This window comes from Polypterus senegalus, chromosome 8 (assembly GCF_016835505.1).
Source record: "Polypterus senegalus isolate Bchr_013 chromosome 8, ASM1683550v1, whole genome shotgun sequence".
Taxonomy (NCBI): domain Eukaryota; kingdom Metazoa; phylum Chordata; class Cladistia; order Polypteriformes; family Polypteridae; genus Polypterus; species Polypterus senegalus.
This window is the reverse complement of record NC_053161.1, coordinates 37,730,732-37,758,165: the sequence shown is the minus strand read 5'-3', so window position 1 is coordinate 37,758,165 and position 27,434 is coordinate 37,730,732. Positions and strand designations below refer to the sequence as shown.

The following is a 27,434-nucleotide window of genomic DNA, read 5'->3' as shown; positions in this document are numbered from 1 at the left end:
GCAGTTGCCACTTTTTTGAAGACAGTGTTCCTATGTAGTGTGTTAGTCACTTTTGTGTTTTTATCTTTTTGTCTTCACTTGTCTCTGAGTCTCCTATTTATTTTCACACAGTTGCTTGAGATATATTACTACATCCATAGTTTTATGTCAGAAATCTTCCAATATCAGTTGATTTTAATTTACAAATGAATCCTTTACTGAAGCTCAGGTTATAATATATATTTTTAAATTTAAAACATGAAGATTCACTCTCTATCCTGAATGACATAATTCTCCAAAATTGAAAATGTCACAAACAAGAAAAAAGAATAAAGGGTGGTGTTGCTGGATGAAGGAAGAGGTTGAAATGAAATATCTGAAAAAGATCCAAGCCTACGTCTTGAGTACAAATATGAATTTCATTTGATCAGTGATTACAAAACAGAGTGAAACAAATGGAGGCACCACTTCATATCTCTGAAAGTGTGTCCATAACATTACTTTGCTTTTGATGAAAATATTGTCTTTCTGCACTGTAGTTCAAAAATAATACCATTATTATACAACAATCTCTTTTCTCTCACAATCAACAGAAACACTTGTGCTATTTTTAGTACAAATCATAGCACTGGGTCAGGTCTCATTTCTGGTATGGAACAGTAAATCTTTTCAAAATAAAAGCAATCTGAACTAGAATTTTAGTGTGAAAATATAGTCACTTTATTTAATATAGGATATAATTACTATATTGAAATCCTTACTGTGTTTTTCCATACTCACAGCACACTGATGAATTCATGTTTACATTAAGCTTTTCAATGTGTCTTTCAGAAGCAAAATAATGCTTTCATGGCAGAATGTGTATGTAAGCACTGCAAGCACTCATATCCATGGTCTCAAATTTGATCTCCAGCTTGGTTATGTGTGTAGCTTGTTCTTAATATACCTTTATAGGTTTTCTCTTACTGTACATCTTAAACATAACAACGCAAGGTAACTTGTTGACTGGTCCCTACATAACATCAAATGCATGACCCTGTATTAAAAAAAAGGTTCAGGAAACTGACAGAAGAATGAAAGCATTTATTTAATTTATTCTGCATTAAATTTAATTTCTTTGCACTTTACTGAACTCATCATATTTGATGATTGAGAGGTCTAAAATCCTGAGTATACAAAAGTTAGGTTTAAGCAAGAAATTTTAAAAGATAATTATAGCCACCAGCTCATTAGGAAGCTTCCAAATTTCAACATTGGTATATTAACCATTTTTACAGTACTGTCAAATTCTAAACTGCTATTCAAAAGTGCCTCACTTCCATAAAAAAGCTACACAATCAGGTTTACATGCTGTATTATTACTTATATTAGTCATAGTTGTAATGTCATTTGTACAGAGTATAATAAAATTATATTTGCATATTTCAATAACATGCAACACTTTATCATTCTTTGGTACCATTACTGACTTTGGCCCTAAAATTAGTATATAGTGACATGGGTTTTTCTCCTTAGAGAATATTTGTGTTTGGTGTTGAATACATCTAACTCTATTGATAAAAATTACCAGTGATCTCAGTGTTATCTATTGCAACACACAGAGCTCTGTGGATGGATATCTAACAGTTTGTCACTTCCTGCCATATCAGTATTACAACCTTCTCCCTCTTCTTTCGGCTGCTTCCATTAGGGGTTGCCACAGCGGATCATCTTTTCCCATATTTTAATGTCCCCTGCATCAGCTCTGTTACACCCATCACCTGCATGTCCTCTCTAACCACATCCATACACCTTCTATTAGGCCTTCTTCTTTTCCTCTTTCCTTGAACCTCTATCCTTAGCATCCTTTACCCAATATTCAGCATCTCTCCTCTGCACATGTCCAAACCAATGCAATTTCGCCTCTCTGATCTTAGCATCTTTAACTCTGCCACCTCTAGCTTTGTCTCCTGTTTTTTGGTCATTGCCACCATCTCTAACCCATATAACATAGCTGGTCTCACTACCATCATGTAGAACTTCCCTTTCACCTGTCTGTCACAATTACTCCTGACACTCCTCTCCATCCATTCCACCCTGTCTACTCTCTTTTTCACTTCTCTTCCAGAATCCGTTACTCTATACTGTTGATCCCAAGTGTTTAAACTCATCCATTTTTGCCAATTGTACTCCCTGCATCCTCACCATTCCACTAACCTCCCTCTCATTTACACACATTTATTCTGTCTTGTTCCTACTGACCTTCATTCCTCTTCTCTCTAGAGCATATCTCCACCTCTCCAGTGTCTCCTCGACCTGCTCGCTATTCTCACTACAGATCACAATATCATCAGCAAACATCATAGTCCACAGGGACTCCTGTCTAATCTCGTCTGTCAACCTGTCCATCACCATTGCAAATAAGGAAGGGCTCAGAGCCAATCCCTAATATAATCCCACCTCCAAGCTGAATGCATCCGTCACCACTGTCACACTTCTCTCGTACATATCCTGTACAGCTCTTACATACTTTTCTGTCACTCCTGACTTCCTCATACAATATCACAACTCCTCTTGAGACAACGTGTCATTGCTTTCTCCAGGTCCACAAAAATGCAATGCAACTCCTTCTGGCTGGTTGACTTCTCCATCAACACCCTCAGAGCAAACATCACATCTGTGGTGCTCTTTCTTGGCATGAAACCATACTGCTGCTCACTGATCATCACCTCCCTTCTTAACCTAGCTTCCAATATTTTTTCCCATAACTTCATGCTGTGGCTCATCATTTGTATGCTCCTGTAGTCACTACAGTCCTGCACATCCCCCTTATTCTTAAATATTGGCACCAGTACACTTCTTTTCCACTCCTCAGGCATCCTCTCACTTTCCAAGATTCCATTAAAAAAATCTAGTTAAAACCTCCACTGCAATCTCTTCTAAACACATCATTGCTTTCACAGGTATGTCATCTGGACCAATGGCCTTTCCATTCTTCATCTGCTTCATAGCAGTCCTTACTTCCTCCTTGCTAATCTGTTGCACTTCCTGATTCACTATTGCCACATTATCCAACCATCTCTCTCTCTCTCATTCTCTTCATTCATCATCCTTTCAAAGTACTCTTTCCATCTACTCAACACACTCTCCTCGCTTGCAAGTATGTTTCAATCTTTGTCCTTTATCACCCTAACCTGTTGCAAATCTTTCCCAGCTTGGTCACTCTATCTAGCCAATCAGTACATGTCCTTTTGTCCCTCCTTAGTGACAAGACTCTCATACAGCACATCGTTCATTCGCCTTTTCTTTGGCCTTCACCACCTCTCTCTTCACATTATACCTTATTTCCTTGTACTCCTTGTCTACCTTCTGCATCAGATTGACCCTCCTGCATAGGATATAATCTATCTGTGTGCATCTTCCTCCACTCTTGTACGTCACCCTATGTTCCTCCCTCTTCTTAAAATACATATTCACTACAACCATGTCCATCCTTTTTGCAAAATCCACAATCATCTGACCTTCTTCATTCCTACCCATCACCTCCTCATGTCCCCTGTTCCCTTCACAAACATGTGCATTGAAATCCGCTCCAATCACTGCTCTTTGTCCCTTGGGTACACGGTCCATCACGTCATCCAACCGACTCCAAAAATCTTCTTTCTCATCAGTATTACAGCCTAACCTACCTTAAACTGTCTGTGTAGCTTCTCTTAATATTTTACTTTACGTTTGCCTACACCTAGCTCTTGTATTGTAACTAAAGACAACGTAAGCTTTTTACCTCCATATGTAACTTATAGTGAAAGAAAATAACTTTTTTAATAAACACATACCCTTGGAAATGAAGTTTATGTAAAAGGATTTTCTTATCACTTAAAGACACATTATGAAGTGGTACAATATTCAATTTAAATGGGTTTATAAACATTTTATTAACTATGCTATTAATTAATAATAATTAATTACCATAAAAATAAGACAAAATATACTGTTATTTGTATTGTTTTTTATTGAGTTATGAATGCTTATAACATGCTTTATAACAAGCAGACTGTTAATAGCTGCTTGTAATGATGATCTAAAGTGAAACCCAATATTTTGCCTCACAGCACTGGTGTTTCAAATTTTGAACCAAGACTATGTGTGCAATGTTTAAATATTCATTCTATGTTTGCTTCTTCAGTGTCTTCAACATTTCAAAAACATCTGGAATGGCAAGAATAACTTTCTTCATAGTTTAGGATCACAGGATTGAAGATAATCAAATGCTTATACAAAATTTCACTGCTGGATCACAGAATTGTTTAACCCTGGCAAATTATACACAGACCTACTGATTAATATACCACTTGTTTCCTACTTTGCTCATAATGTAGCAGATTACTCTTATAGTATGCCATACTCTTATTTTATATTTTACTACAAACTGTTTTGTAACATCTTTGGCCTAATTATGAGATAGCAGAAAAACTCTGTTCTTACTTCTTTTGAAACTATCTCTTTTACCATCTGCTCGAAGGGGAAGTGTGCCAACTATATGCTTCAAACTTCAAAGAGATTAGATATCACCATCTTCTCTTATTCTCTCACTCTGAATCATTCCTGATCAATTTAGTAAAATGGTGCACACTAACTCTTAAATTAAAGAGAATGCACTGGATCTGAAATGAACATTTTGGTCATCAGGCTGTTGGCACTAAGCGTATTTAGGGTAATGGCAATTTTGTATCATATTCAGTGAGCTGTGGGAGAAGTCACAGGTAGACCGAATTGGATTAAAAGGCCATATTATATTTGCAACACCTAAAAATGTAAGAGACTCTAATGAATATAAAGTGGGAAAAATGAAATATTCCTGTAGTCAGCTAGTAGCTCTGTTACACCTTCTCAGAACAGCAACTCGTTTAAAAATAGCAAAAGGCAAAAAACCAGAGCAATTGGGCTGAGTATTGGCACTGATGTCCCAATTCAATTCTGTTCTGATTCACAATGAACTGACTTGATTCGATATCAATTTTATCTAAACTAAATTTGTTTGCATTGATATATTTGAAGTGGTGGCTTTGTTCGAGTTTAATTAATCAAGCTTAGAGAACATTAACACAATGTGACAATTTTAATCCATCCATTCACCCATCTATCCTCTTCCGTTTATCCGAGATTGGGTCGCAGGGGCAGCAGCTTGAGCAGAGATACCCAGACTTCCCTCTCCCCGGCCACTTCTTCTAGCTCTTCCGGGGGAATCCTGAGGCATTCCCAGGATAGCCAAGAGACATAATCCCTCCAGCGTGTCCTGGGTCTTCCCCGGGGCCTCCTCCTGGTTAGATGTGCCCAGAACACCTCACCAGGGAGGCGTCCTGGAGGCCTCCTGATCAGATGCCTGAGCCACCTCATCTGACTCCTCTCAATGTGGAGAAGCAGTGGCTCTACTCTGAGCTCCTCCCAGATGACTGAGCTTCTCACCCTATCTTTAAGAGAAAACCCAAACACCATGTGGAGGAAACTCATTTCAGCTGCTTGTATTCGCAATCTCGTTCATTCGGTCACTACCCATAGCTCATGACCATAGGTGAGGGTAAGAACATAGATCGACTGGTAAAGTGAGAGCTTTGCCTTACGGCTCAGCTCCTTTTTCACCATGACAGACTGATGAAGAGCTTGCATCACTGCGGACACCACACCGATCCACCTGTCGATCTCACGCTCCATTCTTCCCTCACTCGTGAACAAGACCCCGAGATACTTGAACTCCTCCACTTGGGGAAGGATCTCGCTCCCAACCCTGAGAGGGCACTCCACCCTTTTCCGGCTGAGGACCATGGTCTCGGATTTGGAGGTGCTGATTCCCATCCCAGCCGCTTTACACTCAGCTGCGAACCGATCCAGAGAGAGCTGAAGATCACGGCCTGATGAAGCAAACAGGACAACATCATCTGCAAAAAGCAGTGACCCAATCCTGAGTCCACCAAACCGGACCCCTCGACACCCTGACTGCGCCTAGAAATTCTGTCCATAAAAGTTATGAACAGAATCGGTGACAAAAGGCAGCCCTGGCGGAGTCCAACTCTCACTGAAAATGGGTTCAACTTACTGCAGGCAATGCGGACCAAGCTCTGACACCGGTTGTACAGGGACCAAACAGCCCTATCAGGGGGTCTGGTACCCCTTACTCTCGGAGTACCCCCCACAGGATTCCCTGAGGGACACAGTCGAAAGCCTTTTCCAAGTCCACAAAACACATGTAGACTGGTTGGGCAAACTCCCATGCACCTTTCAGGACCCTGCTAAGGGTGTAGAGCTGGTTCACTGTTCCGTGGCCAGGACGAAAACCACACTGTTCCTCCTGAATCCGAGGTTCGACTATCTGATGGACCCTCCTCTCCAGGACCCCCGAATAGAGTTTTCCAGGGAGGCTGAGGAGTGTGATCCCTCTGTAGTTGGAACACACCCTCCTTCTTAAAAATAAGACTTTATTTGAAACATGCAATGAAATTTAAGAAGAAATACATGATTAATAATGAAAAGTTAACATCAGTATTTGGAAAATTGGAACAAAATATCACTGCTCTTTAAAAAAGAAAAAAACACAGCACTGCACTCATTCAAAATTCACAATAATTTAGCTAACATATGTATCGCCACATATATTATGGGGAGCTCCTTGTTTTAATAAAATGTAATGGCATCTACTTTATAAAACATCTGTATCATCTTGTGAATAATACTGTCATAAAATAATCAAATATTGTTTCTTAAATAATAAATGTTATTCAATAACCTCTTCATGTGTTTTGAAACTCTGTGTAGACACCCTTCATCTAAACTATTGGACATTTAAAATAATCTATAATTAATCAAAATTAAAGATACAGTGGGGACTTGTATGTTTCTATAATTCCCCAAGTTACACCTAATTTCAGTTGCTCAAGTGTAGCAGTCATGTTAATTGTCCTCACAGTTCCTCCTCAGACAAAAAGGAAGACTTTTAAATTAAAATGTGAATCTAGTGCTGATGCTTGTTGGCAGTGGTGTTAGGTGAATAGAACAAAAAAGAAAAAGAAATAGCCATTGTGACTGATTATTATGGATATACTTCACAGTGGCTGCTTTGTGCACACACTCACTTTGATATTGCTGGCTGCTCTGAAAATTCTAACAATTGCTCAATTGCCCTCTTACTTGACTGGGTGAGGCGCATTGCAAACTTTTTCCACCATAGCAGTACAGTTAGCCACGTGCTTAAAGAGACCAACATTTATTGGACTTGCCAACACACAAATTTAATGTGGTCACGTGATGGATCAGCACATTGGAAATACTAGAAAGGGTTCTGGAACAGCAGCCAGCCAGACATCTCAGCAGCTCTGTATACTCAACAGGCAGTAAGGTTGCTCCCGGTTTGACTGGTACTTGTCTGCAACACATCCTCCACAGTTTCTAATGTAATGACATGTAGTGAAAGTAATCTGCTGCCTTGGATGTTCAACTGTCACAAGTTATGGCTACTCTCTTCGCTGACCTGTGAGATGTGGCAATGCTTTGCTTAAGATCTTCATAAAGCCTAGATACAATAACTTCATTAATTTGCTCTCTGGTTGGTATAGCAGACCACAGTTCAAAAACCTGTATTTTTTGTTGAAAGCTCTGGTTTTCAAGAATGGTGTGGGGTTTCATATCTTTATAGATACAAAGTAATATTTTATTGTTATTTTCGGGCACTTGATGAATTAAACGAAATGTTTAAGCTACCCAGTGGAGATTGTATAGACACTACTTGTTTGGATGTCAACTGAAACTCCGTTTATGGGTGACATAGGGAGAAATGATTTCTCAAATTTGTTGTGTTACAACAATACTTAACTTCTGAGCTGCACATGTTACATATGGCTTTGCTTTTATCCAGTTGTTCTTTCCCAAAGTACCATTTGAATCTGTAGGAAGTCCTTACATCTGCTTTAATTATCTAAGAAGCTGATTTCAATGAAGGAGGACACACCATTTTATGCAGTCCTATCTGCAGCCGGACCTTCTCATTCTATACGAGGTAGTAAAGTGCTTTTTTCATTGAAAGCCTTAACACGTAAATTAGCGACATCTACTGTATTGAACAGCAAAACGCTACTTATAGAAATTGTGCAAGACAGAAATTCACATGATCAATCTTTAGATTTTAAGAGTCGATATAGAATCGTTTAAATTAAAAATAAGGACTAATCAGAAAATCAATATTTTTACCAAGGCCTACATAGCAAGGATAAAAGTATGGTGAAAAAGTTTCAGAACTGGCATGCCTCCATATAATGAGGAATGTCTGATAATTTCCTACTTGTTGGATTAAATGTTACAACTCATAACGAGTAATAGAGCATTCAGGATGGTGGCATTTTGTGTATTGTGAAGAACCGGCATAAAATTCTTTTACTACATCCTATTTTAATGCTGGATGGATTTCATCTAATATGATCAGACAAAGTGGAAAAAAGCAGGAGGGGGACTGGACATCTATGTGATGTAGCAAAGGTGTAAAACCAAGCACATTACAATTAAACTAATTAAAACTAAAATGTGTAATCCAAACATTGAAATATTGGCTTCTGGAATGCATTGTTACTGCCTAGGGAGAAAAGTTATATTATCCTGATTAATGTTCCTATTCCTCCACTGCAAACAGGCACTCAGTAAAAGAAATGATTCATTCAGTTACTAACATTCTAATGAATCACTTCCAACTATGTAACTTTGAAAGTAACAATGACAAATTTCTATCAGTATGTGTCATGATCCATTCATGGAGAAAACAAGATAGACCTGCTTTACTTAACTTTACTACGTAAAATGCCTTTAAATGTAAACCTGTGGCACAACTGGGCAGATCTGACCATAGTCTGATCCATCTTAATCCCACCTACAAGACCTATTAGATGGCAACAGCTCTCATCATTATCCAAGCCAGAAGGTCTTGTCCATTTTTGGGGGATGCTGCTTGTTAGAAAATTTAGATTTTTCTTAAGTGTCTGCAAAATTCTAATGTTCCCATAGGGACAAATAGCATATTTAATTACCTATCTCTCCCCTCTCTATCAGGAATAAGGTATATGGGTTAAATTGACTGAAAATTTAAAATGCAAAATAATGTATACTTATAAAATTTGCTTGGGTAATTTTGTTTTCTTTTAGTGTTAAAAAATTTAACTCATTAATATTTTACAACTTTGTGTAGAATTTATTGTAACCAATATTCAGCTAGTACTATAATATCAGGAAAGTGCTTTCAAATTTCAATGGCCACTTGGAGTTCAGTACTGACCATTACATATTATTTTAACATTCCATTATATGGTGAAAATATTAATGTATGAGTAAAATAATAACTAAGATTCTTGAAGTAGTTATTGTTTTGCTGCTGTAAGGTATCCTAAATGTTTTGCATTGTTTAGTTTTGTTCCTTGAAAAAATGTTGAGTCCTTGTAAACAGACAAGACCTTTTTTAATTACTATTACATTATTTTATTATTGTAAATACTATAATTTTTATATAATTGTAATAGTTATAATTATGTATAATAGAATTACAAGTTAGTGAAACCAAACTATCACACCAGGGTTTGTTAAATACAGTAGATTAGACCTAGGGTCCAGGAGTCTCATGCATAATGCCGTGAGTAGAATTCACACTAAAACATGGTGTATGGACAAAAGTGTATGTACACACAAAAAAAAATCCAGATGCATAAATCTGTGTGTACACCAACTTCCACGTTCTTCCACTCCATAAATCCTGGTCAGTATGAAAAGTAACGTTCGTGAACATGCCTGCCGCCTCACCCCGACTCCTCCCAGAATCACTCCTCTTTGAATATGCAAATCAATATAAATAGCCCCTTATGTTTTACTTTCTGTGAAAAGGCAGGGGGGGATGAATTTCAGCAAATACCAAGTAGAGGTGAGGAAAACCGTACTATTTGTTTGTTTAAGCAGTGATATAAACAACAAAAGGAAATTGATCAAATGACAGAGTGGCGGAGAAACTCGAAAGTTCAAGTTTAGAAAGTCACACAGTGCATAAAATAAATAAATAAGTGGTTAGATATCAAAGTTGCCGTGAAAAGCCCAGTGTCTGAGAGTCATATGGAAGCGTATTAGTACAGAGAAAAGAAAAACAAAGTTGGGACACAGTAAAAAAAATGTCCAAATGTAAACTTTAATCTCGAAATTTCCACTTTAATCACATAGTTTATTTTGTCATTAAAGTAGAACGCCATAAACTTCATCTTGAAATTGTATAATTTACTAGTTTCTTGAATCCCATCATAACTAAAGTAGCACGTTAAATACTTGGTATTCTATATGTTCTTCTATGTACTCTATGTGTGTGAATCACTACATTCTTCTTAAACGGGCTTTCTCTTCCGCCAGCACGACACAGAATACATTACTTCATGATATTATAGATGTATACTTGATATAATATTCATAATGAAAGGAATTAAAGCATGTATTAAACATGGGGACACAGTGGAGCACTGGTTGCGACTAGCTGGTGTCCTGTCCAGCGATTGTTCCTGCCTCCCACAAGATGCTTGCTGCGCTGTGCGTGACCTTCGATGAAATCATTTATTGCAGCAGTACTGCCTTTCTCAAACATACTAACCTCCAATTCCTTTCCTTCCTTTTCTTTCTCCAAGTAATAAATCGCCACACAATCGCTCTGTAATAGATGTTAAGCCATCTGTAAACTTAGAACGCAGATTCTTCAAAACTTTTATAAAACATTGAAATATCTTCGTAGTTCATGTTTAATTATTCCATCCATCTATCTATCCAGCTAGGGTCGCGCCAATCCCAACAAGCATAAAGCACGAAGCAGGTACAATCACTAAATGGGACGGCAGCTAGTCACTAGCATTGTGCTGCGCTACCGTTTCCTCACATATTTAATTATTAACAATATACAGTACACTATTTAAATGAAGTTAAAAATGTATCTGTATAATGTAATAAACATACTTTACTGCATTTCATCTTAAAAATGATTTCAAGAGCTCCAAGAAGATAGCGCTTGGAAATCTAAATCGACTTAGAAGTCAGTCGTCATCATATGTAAGTACGCGCTTTATAAAGTGGCTCAGTTTGTGCAAAATTATAACTGTACTGCAAGTTTACAGAGAGGTGACTGTATTTATAAGTACAAACAGTTCTACCAGGAGCACTTGATGAACTGATTGAGTGTGTTTAGAGCTCTTGTGATGACTGTTTCTGAACTGCGAGGTCCCTACAGGAAAGGCTCTGAAGCGTTTGCCGTACTGTATGGGATATGTTCAAATAGACTGTGCACATGGCTGAGGTAGCACATGCTAGATATTGTATCCCAATAATCCTCTTTCTGGTCAGCTGCTGTAGAACTGTGATTCCACACTGAGAGTGACAACACTAAAGCAGCTATGGTATTTGGAATAGTTTGGCCATTCCCCGCACCATTATGTGGTTAAGGGTTGATTACAATCAGATGCCTTAAACTAATAAACGATATGCGGTAAATTTCAATGTATTTGATAAAGCTGCATACACAAGGGATTGAGCTGGCGTGAAAATGTGTGTCTTTACTATAAGTTTAGATTTTATACATCATGATGTGAGCGTGGAAACAGGCGAAAATTTTTGTGCTTATGCACCATTTATACATGAGGCACCAGATCTTTGCATTGCAAAAACTCTTTAGCAGAGTCACAATTTAACAGACACATACCCTCATTCTACTGGATATTCTCTTCCAATCACTCAGATTCACATCATACACACAAAATAAGTCAGTTCAAACCTGTTAAACTTATATCAATGCAAGACACATAAACATCAAGCATATGTTGCACTTAATTCCTTTTAGTGTTATTATCATTCTAAGCTTAATCCTGTAAATTATTTTTTTCCTCATGAAAATCGATATTGGTTGCACCAAATCATGTAATTTACTGATGAGCCAGAAAGTAACATTTAAAATCCACACTGCAAGTTAACTATCAAAATGAATTAAACATTAAAAATGGCAACACCTCTCTGATCTATAATGAAACAGTAGCCAATAATAAAACAGTATAATGTTAGATACCACTATCCAAAAAGATGACAAAATTAATTTTATCACTTACAGTCAGGAAATGGGTCTAGTAAATCAAGGCAGTGGAAGCACTCTTCGATCACAGCAGGCAAATAATGACTCAGTCACTAACTCCACAAGAATAAGCAATAAGTGATTCCCTCCAAGCTACCTGTACATTGCCTATGAACAATAAAGCTTACACTGATGTAGCAGTAGTGGTTGTAGGCATTTTATCAGAGCTTGATAGTGATAAATTAGTGGATGATGTTATTGAATCTGTGAAACAATTACTTTTGAAAGATTTAACTAATACACACCTTCGCCTTGTCTTGAAAAAGAATACCCAAAGTGGGATGATAGAATGTGTCAGCTAGGAATATATTATATCGATATATTCATGACAATTGATAAATTGACAGACAACACATTGGTGAATTTATGTCCAAATTTTGATTGAGTAGACTTTAGAGAACAACAGTAGACACTTGCAGGGGAACTAGTCTTTACAATCTCTGAATTATAAGACTTGGACTGAATTGGCAAGCACTGAGGATTTTTTTTCATTTTGCTACAAATTCTCTTATGTGCCTTGTGTGCCTTCTTAACATGAATTCAGCACCTGTTTCATTTCAAGACTTTGCAAGTACAGTACTTGATTTTGAAGATGCCTGTCATTTAAAGAGTCTACACAATGTTAATATAACTCACAGAAATGTGTTCAATTATGGCTTGTGACAGGGTCAGTGCTTTGGATTGAAAAAAAGCCATTCCAAGTACAAAAGTCAAACTTTACTTTCAGTTTCAATCCTACTAAACATGGCAGTAACAACAAATGCTCCATACTAAAATTTGGTATTACAAAATAAGTCAAATTCTTTATTATATTAATTGATATTTTACTATTATATTTATCATTTCTGTTCAAACAAAAAGTAAGACAATTGTATCTGTGACTTCCTCAAACATTCACCTGAAGAAAGCCAACTGGCATATGGAAAGAAGCAATGGTTGAAGGCCCTTGGAAAAAAACGTTGATTAGTTCTTGTTCTTATTCTACAAGGACCTGGACTAACTCATGCTTTTAGCCTTGAGAGATGTTTGGTAAAGTAATTCATACTCCATGTACAAATTGCTGACTTCATGTGCTCTCCTCACTATATTGTCAGTCTTCTCTTTCTTTTTCAGTCCAATCTACCACACTATTCAGTGCAGTTACTTCCATGCCACTAAAGCGCATGTGGCTCCATCCATCCTGTTGATTCTAACCTGTATATTTCCTTACAGGCCATAGTCACAACAGTATTTACAAAGGACAATGCAGAATAAACATGGAGCATGTAAAATATCCGCAACTATTGTGAAATGAAGCTCAGTTAACTTATCAAGCAAACAGCAGACTCAAAATTAAAGTGAAATATTTGGTATTAAGAAAACACTAGCATAAAATATATTTCCAAAACTACAAAACCTGCTGTTTTTATTCCTTGCAGCACTGGCATACAGAACAAGATTGATAAGAATAGGACAGATGAGCACCTATGCTGCCCTGAAGCCACATGGCAGAAATTAAGTAACTGAATGTGGGGCAGATTTACAAGCACATTATGTGCTATCTTTGAATAGGTTTGCTAACCAAGTAGAATATGTCTAATTTGTAAATGTTTCATTTTCAAAAGCATTGCATGGCACTTAAAATCTCCAAATCAAAGTAAACTACATGCTAGGTTGGGAGATCTATAACTCCAAATTAGCTATTTATATGACTTTACAGTATGTGAACTGATAGCTACCAATCTTCATAACATTTCTTTGGACTTTTATAATGTGCTGAATTCCTTCCTGTTACCTATGGCTTTAAAATGAACCTCTTCTATTATCTAATATTTACAATAATTTGAATTTGTTTTAATTACTTTTTTTTGTATACTATTTATGCATTATTTTTCTTATTTAATTTTAATTTAGTTTTCTTTGCATGTAATTACTTCTTTGACACTTTGTGCTACATCATTTGTATGAAAATGTGCTATAGAAATAAATGATGTTGCTGTTAAATGTTGCTAAAGATTTTAAAGACTTGAATAGAACCACCTTTAGCCTTGCCATTGACAGCAATGGCAGTTCATTATGAATACAATGAGTGTCAACTACTGAACAGTTGAATAGCTGGTTGAAAATCTCACTTTAATAAAGCTCAAATTTATGAGAATATTTTTGAAAACATAAGGCAGTCAAGCTATTTCTACTGGCCTTATTTAATTTTAAGGTCACAAGGAGATCGAGCCTACATTAGTAAGAAGGCAAGAAGAATAAGGGCCTAATATGAACCAATCATGTCTTCACTGATTTTAGATACATTTGGAGCAGTACGATACAAAGAACAACTGGATAAATTGGTTTAAATTAACATGAATAAGGACATAGGTCTTAGTTGCTTAGGGTAAGTTTTGCTTCAGGAGTAACCTGTATAAAATTAGCAGGCCCACTTGAGATGGCAATAGTGGAAAAGTTGTGTCATTCATTACATTTCTTTTAATAACTTTTTTTTAGTATTCTCTATACATCAATTATGAAAAGGTTTTGGAATGATAGCCATGGGCCCAACCCACTGAAATACATTTCAGCTTATACATAACATGAAAAACTGGCAAAATATGAAAGGAAGCTGTATAAGGGTGGAAATGATAGCAGTATTGGGCATGCAATAGCTACTAATACTGTAAAGCTTTTCCTTTTTTCTCTGATTACATAATCTGAAGCAAGTGGAGGTAAGTGCATACCCAACTACAAATGATCTATAAAAAGTCTGTCTATTAGCACTTCTGGTTCCAACAGGAAGCAGTATGCAACAGTGCACAAGCTCTAAACTCTGGGGACCAAAAGAAAGATGTAGTTTGTTACCTGAAAACCAAACTACAATCCTGCATGAAAAGAGGAAGTTCTAGAAAGTGTTAAGAATGAGATGGGTAACTCTATTCACTCCTTTCCATAGCATAAACGTACAATCTATCTTGGAAAATACCAGGCACTCTGCAAATGATTTTTTCCCAGTGGTCTCTATCCAGCACATCTCATGTGGTAGAAACATTAGGACAAGCAGAATTGGCCTAACTTGAATTAGATAAGCAGTGACTGTTCTTTATGGTCCTCTCAGAATACTATTCACTCTAGTACCCAACAGCCATGTACTGGAAACTCATTTCTGCTGCTTGTACTGAGAATCGTATTCTTTCAATATTTCCACACCTAACTCACAATGGAGAAATAGATCACCGATTGACATGTAAACTGAGAGATTTGTCTGAGAACCCTTTACAATTTCTGCCATTTTTTTGTGATCAAATTTTTGTTAACAAAGTATAAATTTTAAACAATTGCAACAGCTCACAGAAATATACATTACAACCTAATAACCCTAACCCTAAAATGCCAAAATGTAAAAAAGTGATGGGCTTGAATACTTTATGAATGCACTGCATAACAGAATAATATTTGCTCTTTTCCAGTTTTTAGGAATGTTCCATGTGTGCATTGATGTTCAAGGGTGTATATATATATTGAGTATAAACTTAATAAGTTCCTTAATCACTTATGGATAAATCTTATATGATCCTAGTGATGTGTTAGATTTCCATCTATTTAATCATAACAGTGCTAAAGCATTATACAGCACCTATTCAATTCAGAACTGCCAAGGCACTGCACAGAGTCGTGAGATTGGAGCAGAATAATAATGGTACACAGCTCCCTTTTGTTCAGGCATATAATGTAATAACACATGTACTTGTTAAGGAAAAAGGTTAATTATAGAGTTCTACCATCTTGCATGGTCACTTTCTCTCCTCTGTTAAGGCAAATGGTATAAGACCACTAGCTTTTGTACAATGACACTAAGGGACACTTTTTATCTTCATAGTTTGAGACTATTCAACATTCATTCGTAGTAGCTATTGCATGAGCTATATCGTTTGATGATGCATTCAATACATGTTGTTGTGTTATTGTCTGTTGTTGGCATTGTACTGCTGGCATTAGTCTATGGATGATATGAAAAAAGAATTTCATCATGCTATGTACAAATGACAATAATATTTTAACTTCATCTTGAATTTAAGGACCAGTGCATGGCCCTTAAATATAATTGATTCTTGGTTGAACCAAGCAGTCAGAAAACTGAATGTCTTGTTGCATTTGCTAAGAAACATATAAAGTGCTGCACTACTCAGGAAAAAAGTGTGAGCTTTTTTATTTTTAAAGAAACAACATTGTGTTGCTTTATATTTTTGATAGAAAATGTGTTTTGATATCTTCTCTACGTGTATTTCAATAAACTATTGGACTTTCATCTTAAACTTACCATCAATGAAGCTATCATTTGAGGGATTCTCAGCCTTCTGTTCTTGCCCTTCCAAAAGTTTGTTCCTGCATGTCAGGAAGTGTGCAGCATCTTTTGATTCTAATGTTTTGCTTGAACTATCATGTTTGTCTGAAAAAGGATAAAGAGACTTTTTTACAGGATCTACAATGATCTCAGTATTCACATAGGTAGCATAACATAACAATAATTCAGAATGACTGCTAAAGTATTTTGTCATGTGGTTAATAATAATACAGACTTTAGGAACTTTAAAATGGATGTAAAAATGCAGACATTCAAAACACAACAGAAAACCTTGCATTATACTCTACTATATAAAACACGTCACTTTCATACCTCAAATTGTTAGTAATTTAAGCAATTTGTTATTTACAATAAATGTTTAGTTACAGCTGAATTAGTTAAGTCAAAACAGGTAGCGGTGTTTAAGGGAGAGTGACCACACCTGTAACCTCTTGGATTGCAGTCAGTGTCTATGTATAAATAATACATTTACATTTATGCAGAGCTGCATAGGCTAAGCTGGATAAAAAGCCATAGGGAAAGCAAAAGAAGTGTCAAAAGTCCTGTGAGAAAAGGTTGTTGATTTGTATAAAATCAGCTCAGCAAAAAGGTTATAAAAAGATATCCAGAGATCTGAAAATGCCTGTCAGTAGTGTTCAGACTAAAAAAGGTTAGGGGTTCTGTTGTTACCAACCCCCAAACAAAACCCACAAGCCACTTCAGCTGAGATACAAGTTTCTCTCCAAACTAGTGGTGTTACTGTTTCGAGATGTACAATAAGGAGGTACTTAAACAAAAATGGGTTGCACAGTCCAATTGCAAGAAAAAAAGCCTTTACTATGGCAATGCCACAAAACAGTGTTGCCAAACAGTATCTAGACAAGCCTCAAAACTTTTGGAAAAAAAATACTTTGGAGTAATGAGACCAAAATTGAACTTATTGGTCACTACCAAAAGTAATACAGTATGTTTGGAAAGGAGAAAGCACTGAGGAAGCAGATTCTCTCCCTATTCCATTTTCTTCTCCATTCATCTATATTCACTTATTAATTCATCTATTTATTTATTTTTACTAGGTTTAAGTTTTATTCTGCTGCCCATGCTCTCTTTCTCAGGGGTGGGGTTGATTTGTTTTCAATCCTATTCTTGTAAAATTGACCTATTTGTATCAAATGTTGTGTGATTTAAATAAAATCAATACAAATTTAAAAAAGAAAAAAAAAGAAAGGAAAACATTGGAGGACAACTTGCATTCATCAGTCTGGAAGCTGTGCATGGAACGCACTTGGATCTTCCAAGATGATGGTGATCCAAAACAAAAGGCCAAGTTGAATCTTAGGTGTCTGCAGAATTAAAACGTGAAGGTGCTGGAGTGGCTATCATAGTCTTCTGACCTCAGTTTCATTAAGCCACTTCAGGGAGCTCTCAAACATGTAGTTTATGCAAGCAACACAAAAATGTACAGTACCTGGAGGCTTTTTGCCAACCTGAGAAAATCAAGGGCCTCATACACAACTATCACAAAAGACTGCAGGCCATCATTTATGCTAAAGGGTGCAATAAACCATAGTAAGAACTAAGGATATGCAAACTTTTGAATAGGGACCATCTCATTATTTTCCTTATTATTATGTTTTTTGTTAATGATTGTGCTGTTCTGTGATGCCTTATAGTTTAAGTTTGATTCCATTAAAAGTAAATGAAATACTTTTTTGCCTAATCAGTCTTCTTTTCTTACATCTTACAAATTCTTCCAGAGTATGTAAACTTATGAGCACAAATTCATGTATATATTGTGGACTATGCCCGGCAGTTTATCCCGGCCAAGACCCCCAAGCCGCCAGATGGAGTCCTCCCTGCAATGTGGAGATGCCCCGAATTCCAGCAGGGCATCATGGACTTTGGAGCTGTAATACACAGCCCTGCTGGATAACGTTGGGGGCGCCAGGGGACACTGCAGAGAGGCACAGAGACAGTTGGTTTTCCTACAGCCCGGAAGTACTTGCAGGTCACAAGGACGGAAGGAATAAAGTGCTTCCAGGCTGACAAAGAAAGAGTTTTGATTTGACCCGGAAGAGCTAGGAATCATATGGACTGCAGGTTAAGGAGCACTTCCGGGTCGTGTGCTATAAAGGGACTGTGGGAGCTCCCAGACGGTGAGCTGAGCTGAGTGGTAGGAGGGCAACGCGTCTGGGAGTCGGAGGATTGCTTTATTGTGATTATTATTGTATTGTGGTTAATTAATGAATAGTGTAGAGTGGAGGGTGCTTGGTGCATATAATTATTATAATAAAAGAAAGGATTATTGCACTTTTACCAGGTGTTTGGCGTGGTACCTGAGGGTTCAAGGGAGCGATAGTGCCCCCTACTGCTAAAATATATATATATATACAGTATATATATATATATATATATATATATATATATATATATATATATATATATATATACACAGTGGAACCTTGGTTCACAAACGTCTCGGTACAAGTACAACTCGGTTTACGACCAAAAAGTTTGCCAAATTTTTGCCTCGGTTCACGACCACACACTCGGTATATGAACAAGCCAGTTTCCCTTTTGGCTTGCACGTGTTGCATTGTTCTCGGTCAGATGCGCGTGCTTGCGTGCTTTCGCTGTGGACTCTTTGTGCTCTATTCCATTTCCCTTCCGGTTCGTACGCACCGATTACTGTATTTAAGCACGTGTTGAGCCACTCCCTGTTCATTGCTCTCAGTCAGACGTGCGTGCTTTACCTGTGATCTCTTTGTGCTCTACAGTATTTCGTGTGCTTTTGCAGTTAACCATGGCTTCTAAGCAAGTGAAGAGTGGTGAGAATAAATTTTTGAAGAAAATTGAAATCGAAGTAAAGAAAGAAATTATTGAAAAGTTTGAGCGTGCCATTCATGTTACTGATCTTGCCGCCGAGTACAAGAAGTCAAAATCTATGATTTCGACTGTTCTAAAGCAGAAAGAATCTATTAAAGCAGCTGATGTTGCAAAAGGTGTTACAGTGTTAACCAGGCAGAGGCCTCAAGTGCTGGAAGAGGTGGAAAAACTGTTGCTAGTGTGGCTGAACAAGAAGCAACTTGTGTAAGCGAGGCGATGTTATGCGTGAAAGCCAGGAAGATTCATGGCGATTTGCTGCAAAACTATCCTTCTACGAGTGCCGAAAGTGAGGAATTTAAAGCCAGTAGAGGATGGTTTGAAAAGTTTCTCAAAAGAAGTGGCATTCATAGTGTGGTAAGGCATGGAGAGGCTGCTAGTTCTGACGCTGAAGCTGCAAAAGAATTCGTGAAAAACTGATCACACTGATCCATCAGCTAAACAGCTAAAAACACCAGAAACCGAAGAAATCACAACAGAGAAAACACCAGAAGGAAAACATCCCTCCATCGCGGAGCCAGACTCTTCCTCAAAACTGTAATCTCCTCTCCACCCAGTTACTTCAAACTTCATGCCAGAACTAGACTCATGCAAGGTTAGTTTTCTTGTTGATTTATGATTTTTTTATTACGGATTTTTCAGAAGTTAATTTTTCAGTTCGTAGCGTGAATTGTTGCAATGTTACTTTTCTCTATTTTCAAATGTTCATTTTTTTTCCCTGTGCTTAAAACTAATTTAAAAAAAAAGTGTTTACAGGGAGTGGTTCGTAGCGTGATTTGTTGCAATGTTACTTTTCTTGGTGGTTTATTAAATTACAGATTCTTCAAATGTTCCTTTTTTCCCTGTGCTTAAAACTCATTTTAAAAAAAGTGTTTACTGTACAGCGATCGGATCGTAAGGCTATTAGCGTGAACTCCTGCAATGTTACTTTCTTGGTTGCTTGTGGTTGGTTTTTAAATAAAGTTCGGATTTGTTCTAATGTTCCTTTTTTTCCCCCTGTGCTTAAAACTCATTTTAAAAAAAGTGCTTACAGCGATCGGGTCATAAGGCTATAGCACAGACTCTTGCAATGTTAGTTTTCTCTGTTGTTCAAGGTTTTCTCGGTGTTATTCAATGTTTTTACATTTAGTTTACTGTTAGATGTGCATTCTATCACATAATTAACTATATTTGTGCTTAAAAAATCAGTAAAAAATATATATTTACATACAGTTCGTACGGTCTGGAATGGGTTAATTGTATTTACATACAATCCTATGGGGGAAATTGCTTCGGTTCACGACCAACTCGGTTTATGACCAGAGTTTTGGAACGAATTATGGTCGTGAACCGAGGTTCCACTGTATATATATATATATATAAAATGTGTGTGTTTGTACATATACACACAGTGATCCATGGCTGGCCATTCATCCCGGCCAATACCCCTAGTCCGCCAGAGGGAGCCCTCCCTGCAACATGGAGATGCCCCAAATTCCAGCAGGGCATCATGGACTATGGAGTTTTCTTGTACAGCCCTGCTGGATAACGTCGGGACCACCAGGGGTCGCTGCAGAGAGACCCAGGGACTACTATTTACCCTACGCCCTGGAAGTATGTACGAGTCACATGGACAGGAGGAATGACGTACTTCCGGGGTGAAGAAAAGGACTTTATCTGACCCAGAAGTGATAAGGAATCATTGACTGAAGGATGGGAAACACTTCTGGGTCAGGGACTATAAAAGGACGCTGGGAACTCCAGACGACGAGCTGAGCTGGGTGGAAGGGTGGCAGCGCGTCTGGGAGTGGAGGAATTTATTATTGAGAGTATTGTGTTTATTTATGAGAATTGTGGAGAGGAGGGTGCTTTGTGCACTGCTGTGTATTAATAAAGTCGATTCTTGGACTTTTACCTGGTGTCTGGAGAATTGTGTGAGGGTTCAAGGGTGCGATAGTGCCCCCTATCTGTCACTATATATATATATATACATATACATATATATATATATATATATATATATATATATATTTATACATATATATATACATATATATATATACATATATATATATATATATATGTACATATATATATATATATATATATGATTACCAATAGAAGTCAAGAAGGAGAATGAGTAAATGTTGGACTGAACCAAAATCAACCAGGAAATGTACATGTATTGTGATTTGTTTCAACATAAACTTTAAATATGTGAACCTTTGTTATTAAAATTTTTAATTCCAGTAGATGTACTTTAAATACATTACAAAATAAAGACATCAAATAACATGCCTACATTATCCCATTGTTAGTAGAGAGCCAAACCCAAAATCCATTTTTTTGTAATGGTTATGAATTTATATAATCATATTTTACTTCTTCAGTCAATTTTAAAATATAACCCTGAAAATGTCTAAATCTTTACATTTATGAAAGGAGATGCTGAGCTGAAAAAAGTTTGTTTTCTATCCAGACTGAGAGTTAGTCATTCTTCTACTCCTTGTCTGTTTGCTTCCTTGTCTGTTCTATAGTATGATAAGGGAACATTGCATACTTCTGTTCAGGCCATCTCTGTGTATCTCTTTCTCTCCCTCTCTCAGGTATGCTACTGCCTATGCCTCTCTACTGATATAAGCATAAGTGGCAAGGTAAACCCAATTTAAAGTCATCTGTCAAGTCTTTGGAATGCAGGAAAGCAGAGTACCTAGAACAGAGGAAGATGATCATAACATGTTATGTAGATTGTCATTTTGAAATAGGACTCTGGAGCAAATGTAGCCATTTTAAATGTAGAAAATGTAGATTTGTATTTTTATTGTAATTTCTGTTTTAATAAAACTTGACACTTAGTTGACTCTACTCAGGACATCTTGGGACAAACAATGCTAAGTTTGTTTTAAAGGCAAGGCCTTTAGGAAATAAACATATTGTTTGAAACTTAAATTTCTATTACTGTGCACTCAGTTGGTAAAGATCTTTTATTAAATTCTTGCATACTATGTTAACATGGCATTATAACACTGCTTAGATTCAGAATAATTTGGCAGAAATCATAGTTGAGTGCACTTTTGCAGGACTGACATGAGTGTAAGTAACTTTTCTTTTGTATTATATATCTTGTAATCTTGCCAGATGTAATAAGATCATATATTTATTTTTTATTAGATTGCTTGGGACCAAGTGAAACTTGCTTGCAACTTTCTTCTTCTCAATGCATTTTTTTCTATATTGCTTTAAGAATAATGCTAAGATTCTAAATTTGAAAATGAAAACAAAATGTCAATTTGTCTGGATTTTAAATACACCCTGTTCAATGTTTTCTTATTTACTTTACTTGTATTTATTATGTTTATTATTTCATTTTCAACAAATTCATCACCCAAGTACAATTCTATGCATTATGTTTTCGTAAATTATTTCTGAACACTACACTGATATACAATCCTCAAATCTGCCTCTTACAGTACAAAATACAGTATGGAAAACCGCTGTAAATGTCAGAGTGTATATTCATGTTATTCAATTAAATATCTGAACACTAGGGTTAAGACTAAATAATATCATGTGCACAGTAATTGCCAGGTTTTTACAAGATGCTTTTAACTCAAAATAAATAAAACCTTTACATGCATTGTTAAATCAACTGCAGCTGTTCAAAACACATGATCTCAGAGCTTCAGAAAATAACTGTCATAGAAACAAAGAGTTGCAAAACAAATGAAAAAACAGCAAATTGAGAAAACTTATTCTATGAACACTTGATGCTTGTGCAACTGTGTGGGAGTTTCAAAATTTAAGTATGCAGCCAAATTTCAGATTATTTGTTTGTTTAGATGATTCACTTCTGAGCTATTTGCTCTAGCAGCCAAAAGAAGAAGAAAAAAAGTCAGACAGAAGCCTGTGGAATTAAGCAGTTAGACAGACTGGGGTTTTGTTTTCCACAATCATGTTATGATTTCTACCTAATTTAAAGACAGTATCACTTCAGAAATATCAGGTTTTATATATAGAAATTGGTAATACTTATTGAAAACCTTATCTATATGTTTACATTTCTTATAATATACTTATATTATAAGTTTCTTACAAACCAGTGCTTTGAGATGTATAAGACAGGTGTGTATGCAAGTCCTCATTATTTTGAAAGTTTTTTTTTTAAAATACACAAATGAATCCTTTAGAAGAAAAAATAAACAAAAATGTATTGGATGTTTGGCCATGATGTACTTGAAACATCATTCTTAAAGATAAATTCACAAAATATCATAGGCTGTAAAAATGCTGAAGGTGGTTGATACACTACCATACTGCTACAGTTAAAAAGTATACTTGATAAAGTTACCTGAAATGCAGATAACGTCAATAGAACCTATATGTACTTTGTTTTTGTACATAAATATTTTTGGTACATAAATAAGTGATTTTTGTTTGTCTCTTGCTTTGAATGGTGGTACACAGTTAAATATCTAAAGTTAAGTATACAAAGACAAGCCATGTTACTTTACTTTTGGTGGTTTGACACCACATGGTTAAATTACTTCATAATTATAATAGCATATACAGTGAAACCTCGGTTTGCGAGCATAATTCGTTCCGGAAACGTATATCAAAGTGAATTTCCCCATAAGAAATAATGGAAACTCAGATGATTCATTCCACAACCCAAAACTATTCATATAAAAATGATTAATACAAAATATAAAGTAAAAATACATAAAACAAATTAACATGCACTTTACCTTTAAAAAGAATCATGGCTGTGGTGAGTGAGTTTCTAAACTCTTGTGGGATTCCACCCAACGAGACGACACGCGGAAGAGCGTTCCCAAGCAATCGCAGTCTCCTGGCGCTGTAGCAGCTACTATAAATAACCGCGCTGTTGCTGTTTCAAGCTGAATAAAGCTGGTTTTGTTAAAGACTCGGCTTCATGTTTTGGGGCGCAAGACGGGGACTTGCACTTCACAGCACACACACGCACACACAGTCACAATGCTGTAGTAAACAGTATATGCTTGTACGAATGTTGACTATATGAGTGAGGTACGCAGACTCAGACGGAGAATAGGAGACGATTGCCCTCGCGAGCGAACGAGATAAGGAGGAGAGAGAGAGACAGACACACACACACACACACACACACACGCGTGCGAGAGAGATAAGGAGAGAGAAGAGCCATCAGCTCAGTTGTGATCACATGACGCTCAGCAGACAAAGTGTATCCTTACTACTCGTATTGCAAGACATCGCTCATTTATCAAGTCAAAATTTATTAAAAAATTTAGCTTGTCTTGCAAAACACTCGTAAACCGTTACTCGCAAACCGAGGTTTCACTGTACTTATTTATTTTTGCCAAATCACAAATGAAGGTATGACCTAATTTTTCTTAAGATACATTATATGGTACAGTTCACCTGAAGCGCTCTTTGACTTCAGGTTCAAGCAGATTTTAGAGCACAATAGTAAATTCTTAATTTATAAGGAAAACATTTGAATATGGAAGGCAAGCATTTTCAATGTGTTTTCAACATAAAATTCATAGAAAACATTAAGTAAACAACTTAAATATTCTTAAATACAGACTAATTTTTCCTTCTTCATTCTTTTATTAAGTATCTGTAGCATTTGGAACTGAAGAGGGTGACCTCATCATATCTCTTTGCACTGGCAATAATGCCAAGTAAGTTAAACAACAAAATGGTGTGATTTTAGTTTCATGAATATTTTTGAAAAAAATGTGTGTGTGTGTGTGTGTGTGTGTTTGCAACTGTGGTAAAAATTCTATGGACAACTTAAGTGCTGGTTAGGTTTTGGATGAATTCCAGGTACTGTATTCAGATTCAAGCTTTTAAAGGTTGAAGTTTTTAAAGTCAATACCAACAACAGTGAAACCTCTGTTCTGAAGTTCACAAAATTTTGCATACTGTACATACAAAATTTAGGACATTGAAATGAAAAATTTTGAGTTTTGGAGCTTTTAAAGTTCATAATTGTTATACAAACTAGTCACAGCAGCTAAATTGTAATTATAAAGAAACACTAATTGTATGCCTATACTATATTGACAGAATGTTTATTTGTTTCTAATAGGTACATGCTTATTGTTTTCTTTAAAAGACGTTTTCCTACTTCAAGGAAGTAACAAGCAAGCAGTAGGTAGAAGAAAGATGAAAAAATAAAAAAAGGGAAAAAAGCACAGCTTCTCCGGGCCTTCATACAGGTTTGGAACCCTTTTGTACATGGTGGGATGAGAAAATAATCAAATTCCACAAAAAATGTGTCTCATTTGGTAACTTACATTTTAAAGCACAGCGAAACTGGACATTTCTTCTTTTCTTCCACCATCTATCTCCTTTACCAATATTACCTTTGTTGCATTCCAAACATAACTTTATAAAGTTTTTCATTGAAAAGAAATATAAGCAGGCATTCTCGTTCTAAAAGCGACAAAATTGTACAACAGGGATATGGAGCAACAAATCTAGAAAAGCAGGCATTTGACATTCAAATTAAAAAAATAGGGCATACCTCTACTTCATTTATTGACTTGCTTTGCTCCAATTTCAGAAACATAACATTTCTAAACCTGCATTATCCATTTCTATGTTCTGCAGTGGAGCCAATCCCAGAAATAAGACCTGAATGAAGTACACCTGAATGGCAGACCCACTTATGCACACACACACACACTTTAGATATGTGGAAGAAAAACTGAAGGGAAACATACTGAGACATGGGTAAGAATGGGAGAACTCTACATAAATAATGACCAGAACAAAATCTCTGATGCTGAACTGTTGGGGATTTTGTGAAATTGCTTGTTGTTTTAACAGTGTTTCCTACACTAATATATGTTCATTTTTTACATATTTTGACAATCATTTTAGTTCACTCTCTGGTTTTGTTTCTTTTTTTTTTCCTTAAATAGCAGCTAGTTAATAATGAGGTGCAAGTAACAATTTACTCAACATTCAACCATGTCATGTTGGTACTGTTTGCAGCTTTAAGTGTTTCTCAGATTAATAAAGTGTTTAAAAGGAAATTATTTGAAAAAAGGTTTCTTATTTCTCTGTAAAGGACTGCACTAATGGGCTGCCGTCCCTGTCAGGATGAGTCTTGGTCCTTTATCTGGCCAGGGGGTATGGTATGGTATGGTATGGTGTATATGACGGAGTTCTGGCAGGAGTGGACTAAAAACCCTTACCCAGTGGGAGGTCAAAATAAAGATGGTACTGGAGGAGATAACATGTTCAGACTATTTACTTATCCGATGTGATAGATGGCATCATGGCATCATCCTTGTGTTACGATACCAACATGGATACCCATAGGGCATGCTCAGAACTGCAGTCCCATTGGGCAGCTCTTTTAGGTTCCCTGGGTGCCACCAGGCAGTGCTGCAAGGATTAGCAATCCCTACTTTGTGGGACTACCAGTCCTAGCACCAGAAGTACTCCTGGGTCTTAGATAAAAGGGGTTGTTTTGCCTTACCCAAGCGAGTTGAAGTTAGGACAAAGCTTGCCTGAGAAGAGTGGAGGAAGAAAAAGAGAGAAGAAGAGAATTGTGTTACCTTTGTTGAGGTAATTTATTGTAATAAAAACATTGCATTTGAACCCAGGACTTATGTCAATATGGTTGTGTCTGGGGTTTGGGGTACTGCAACACCCCTATTGGTCACAGTCTCAGTAAATATTAAATAATTTGCTTGAACATGTCTTGTACTCCTGTAATCTGGGGATAGAATAAGGTCATCATCCCTCTTCTGTGTTGTAAAATGTGACTAAAGGAGGTTGGCTTTAGAAAGGGTATCCAGCATAATATTTCTGCTGAAATTCCACATTGATAATGAGATACAATGATAAAAATTACAAAGCATTTGCTGGATACAGCCTATAGTACACAGTGGATGTCCCCACCGACTTACGTCGAACAGAAAGTTGGAGAACGTAGCAAAACAATAGACGGCCTAGATCAATTTTTGCTGTTCCTAGACCTGATGCACTGTGGGGTAGAAAGATTAGTGGCAATAGAGATGAAGGTGAGGTACAGAGTAAGGCATATGAAGGAGAGTATAAGAATTATAACTATAAATATTTAAAGGACAAGAGTGTTGTCACTTGTAGTTCAGA

The 27,434-nt window shown here is 36.6% G+C and overlaps 1 protein-coding gene across 2 annotated transcripts in view; it reads right to left on the bottom strand.

Moving 5' to 3' along the window:
* Nucleotides 1–27,434, bottom strand: part of mdfic (MyoD family inhibitor domain containing) — a 150,240-nt gene that overhangs the window by 79,904 nt on the left and 42,902 nt on the right. The window contains exon 3 of one of the 2 annotated variants that reach the window (XM_039760974.1): nucleotides 16,416–16,544. The exons of the other annotated variant lie outside the window; for it this stretch is intronic. Coding sequence (XP_039616908.1) covers nucleotides 16,416–16,544 — 129 coding nt within the window. The remainder of the gene's footprint in view (nucleotides 1–16,415; nucleotides 16,545–27,434) is intronic. 2 annotated transcript variants of the gene reach the window in all.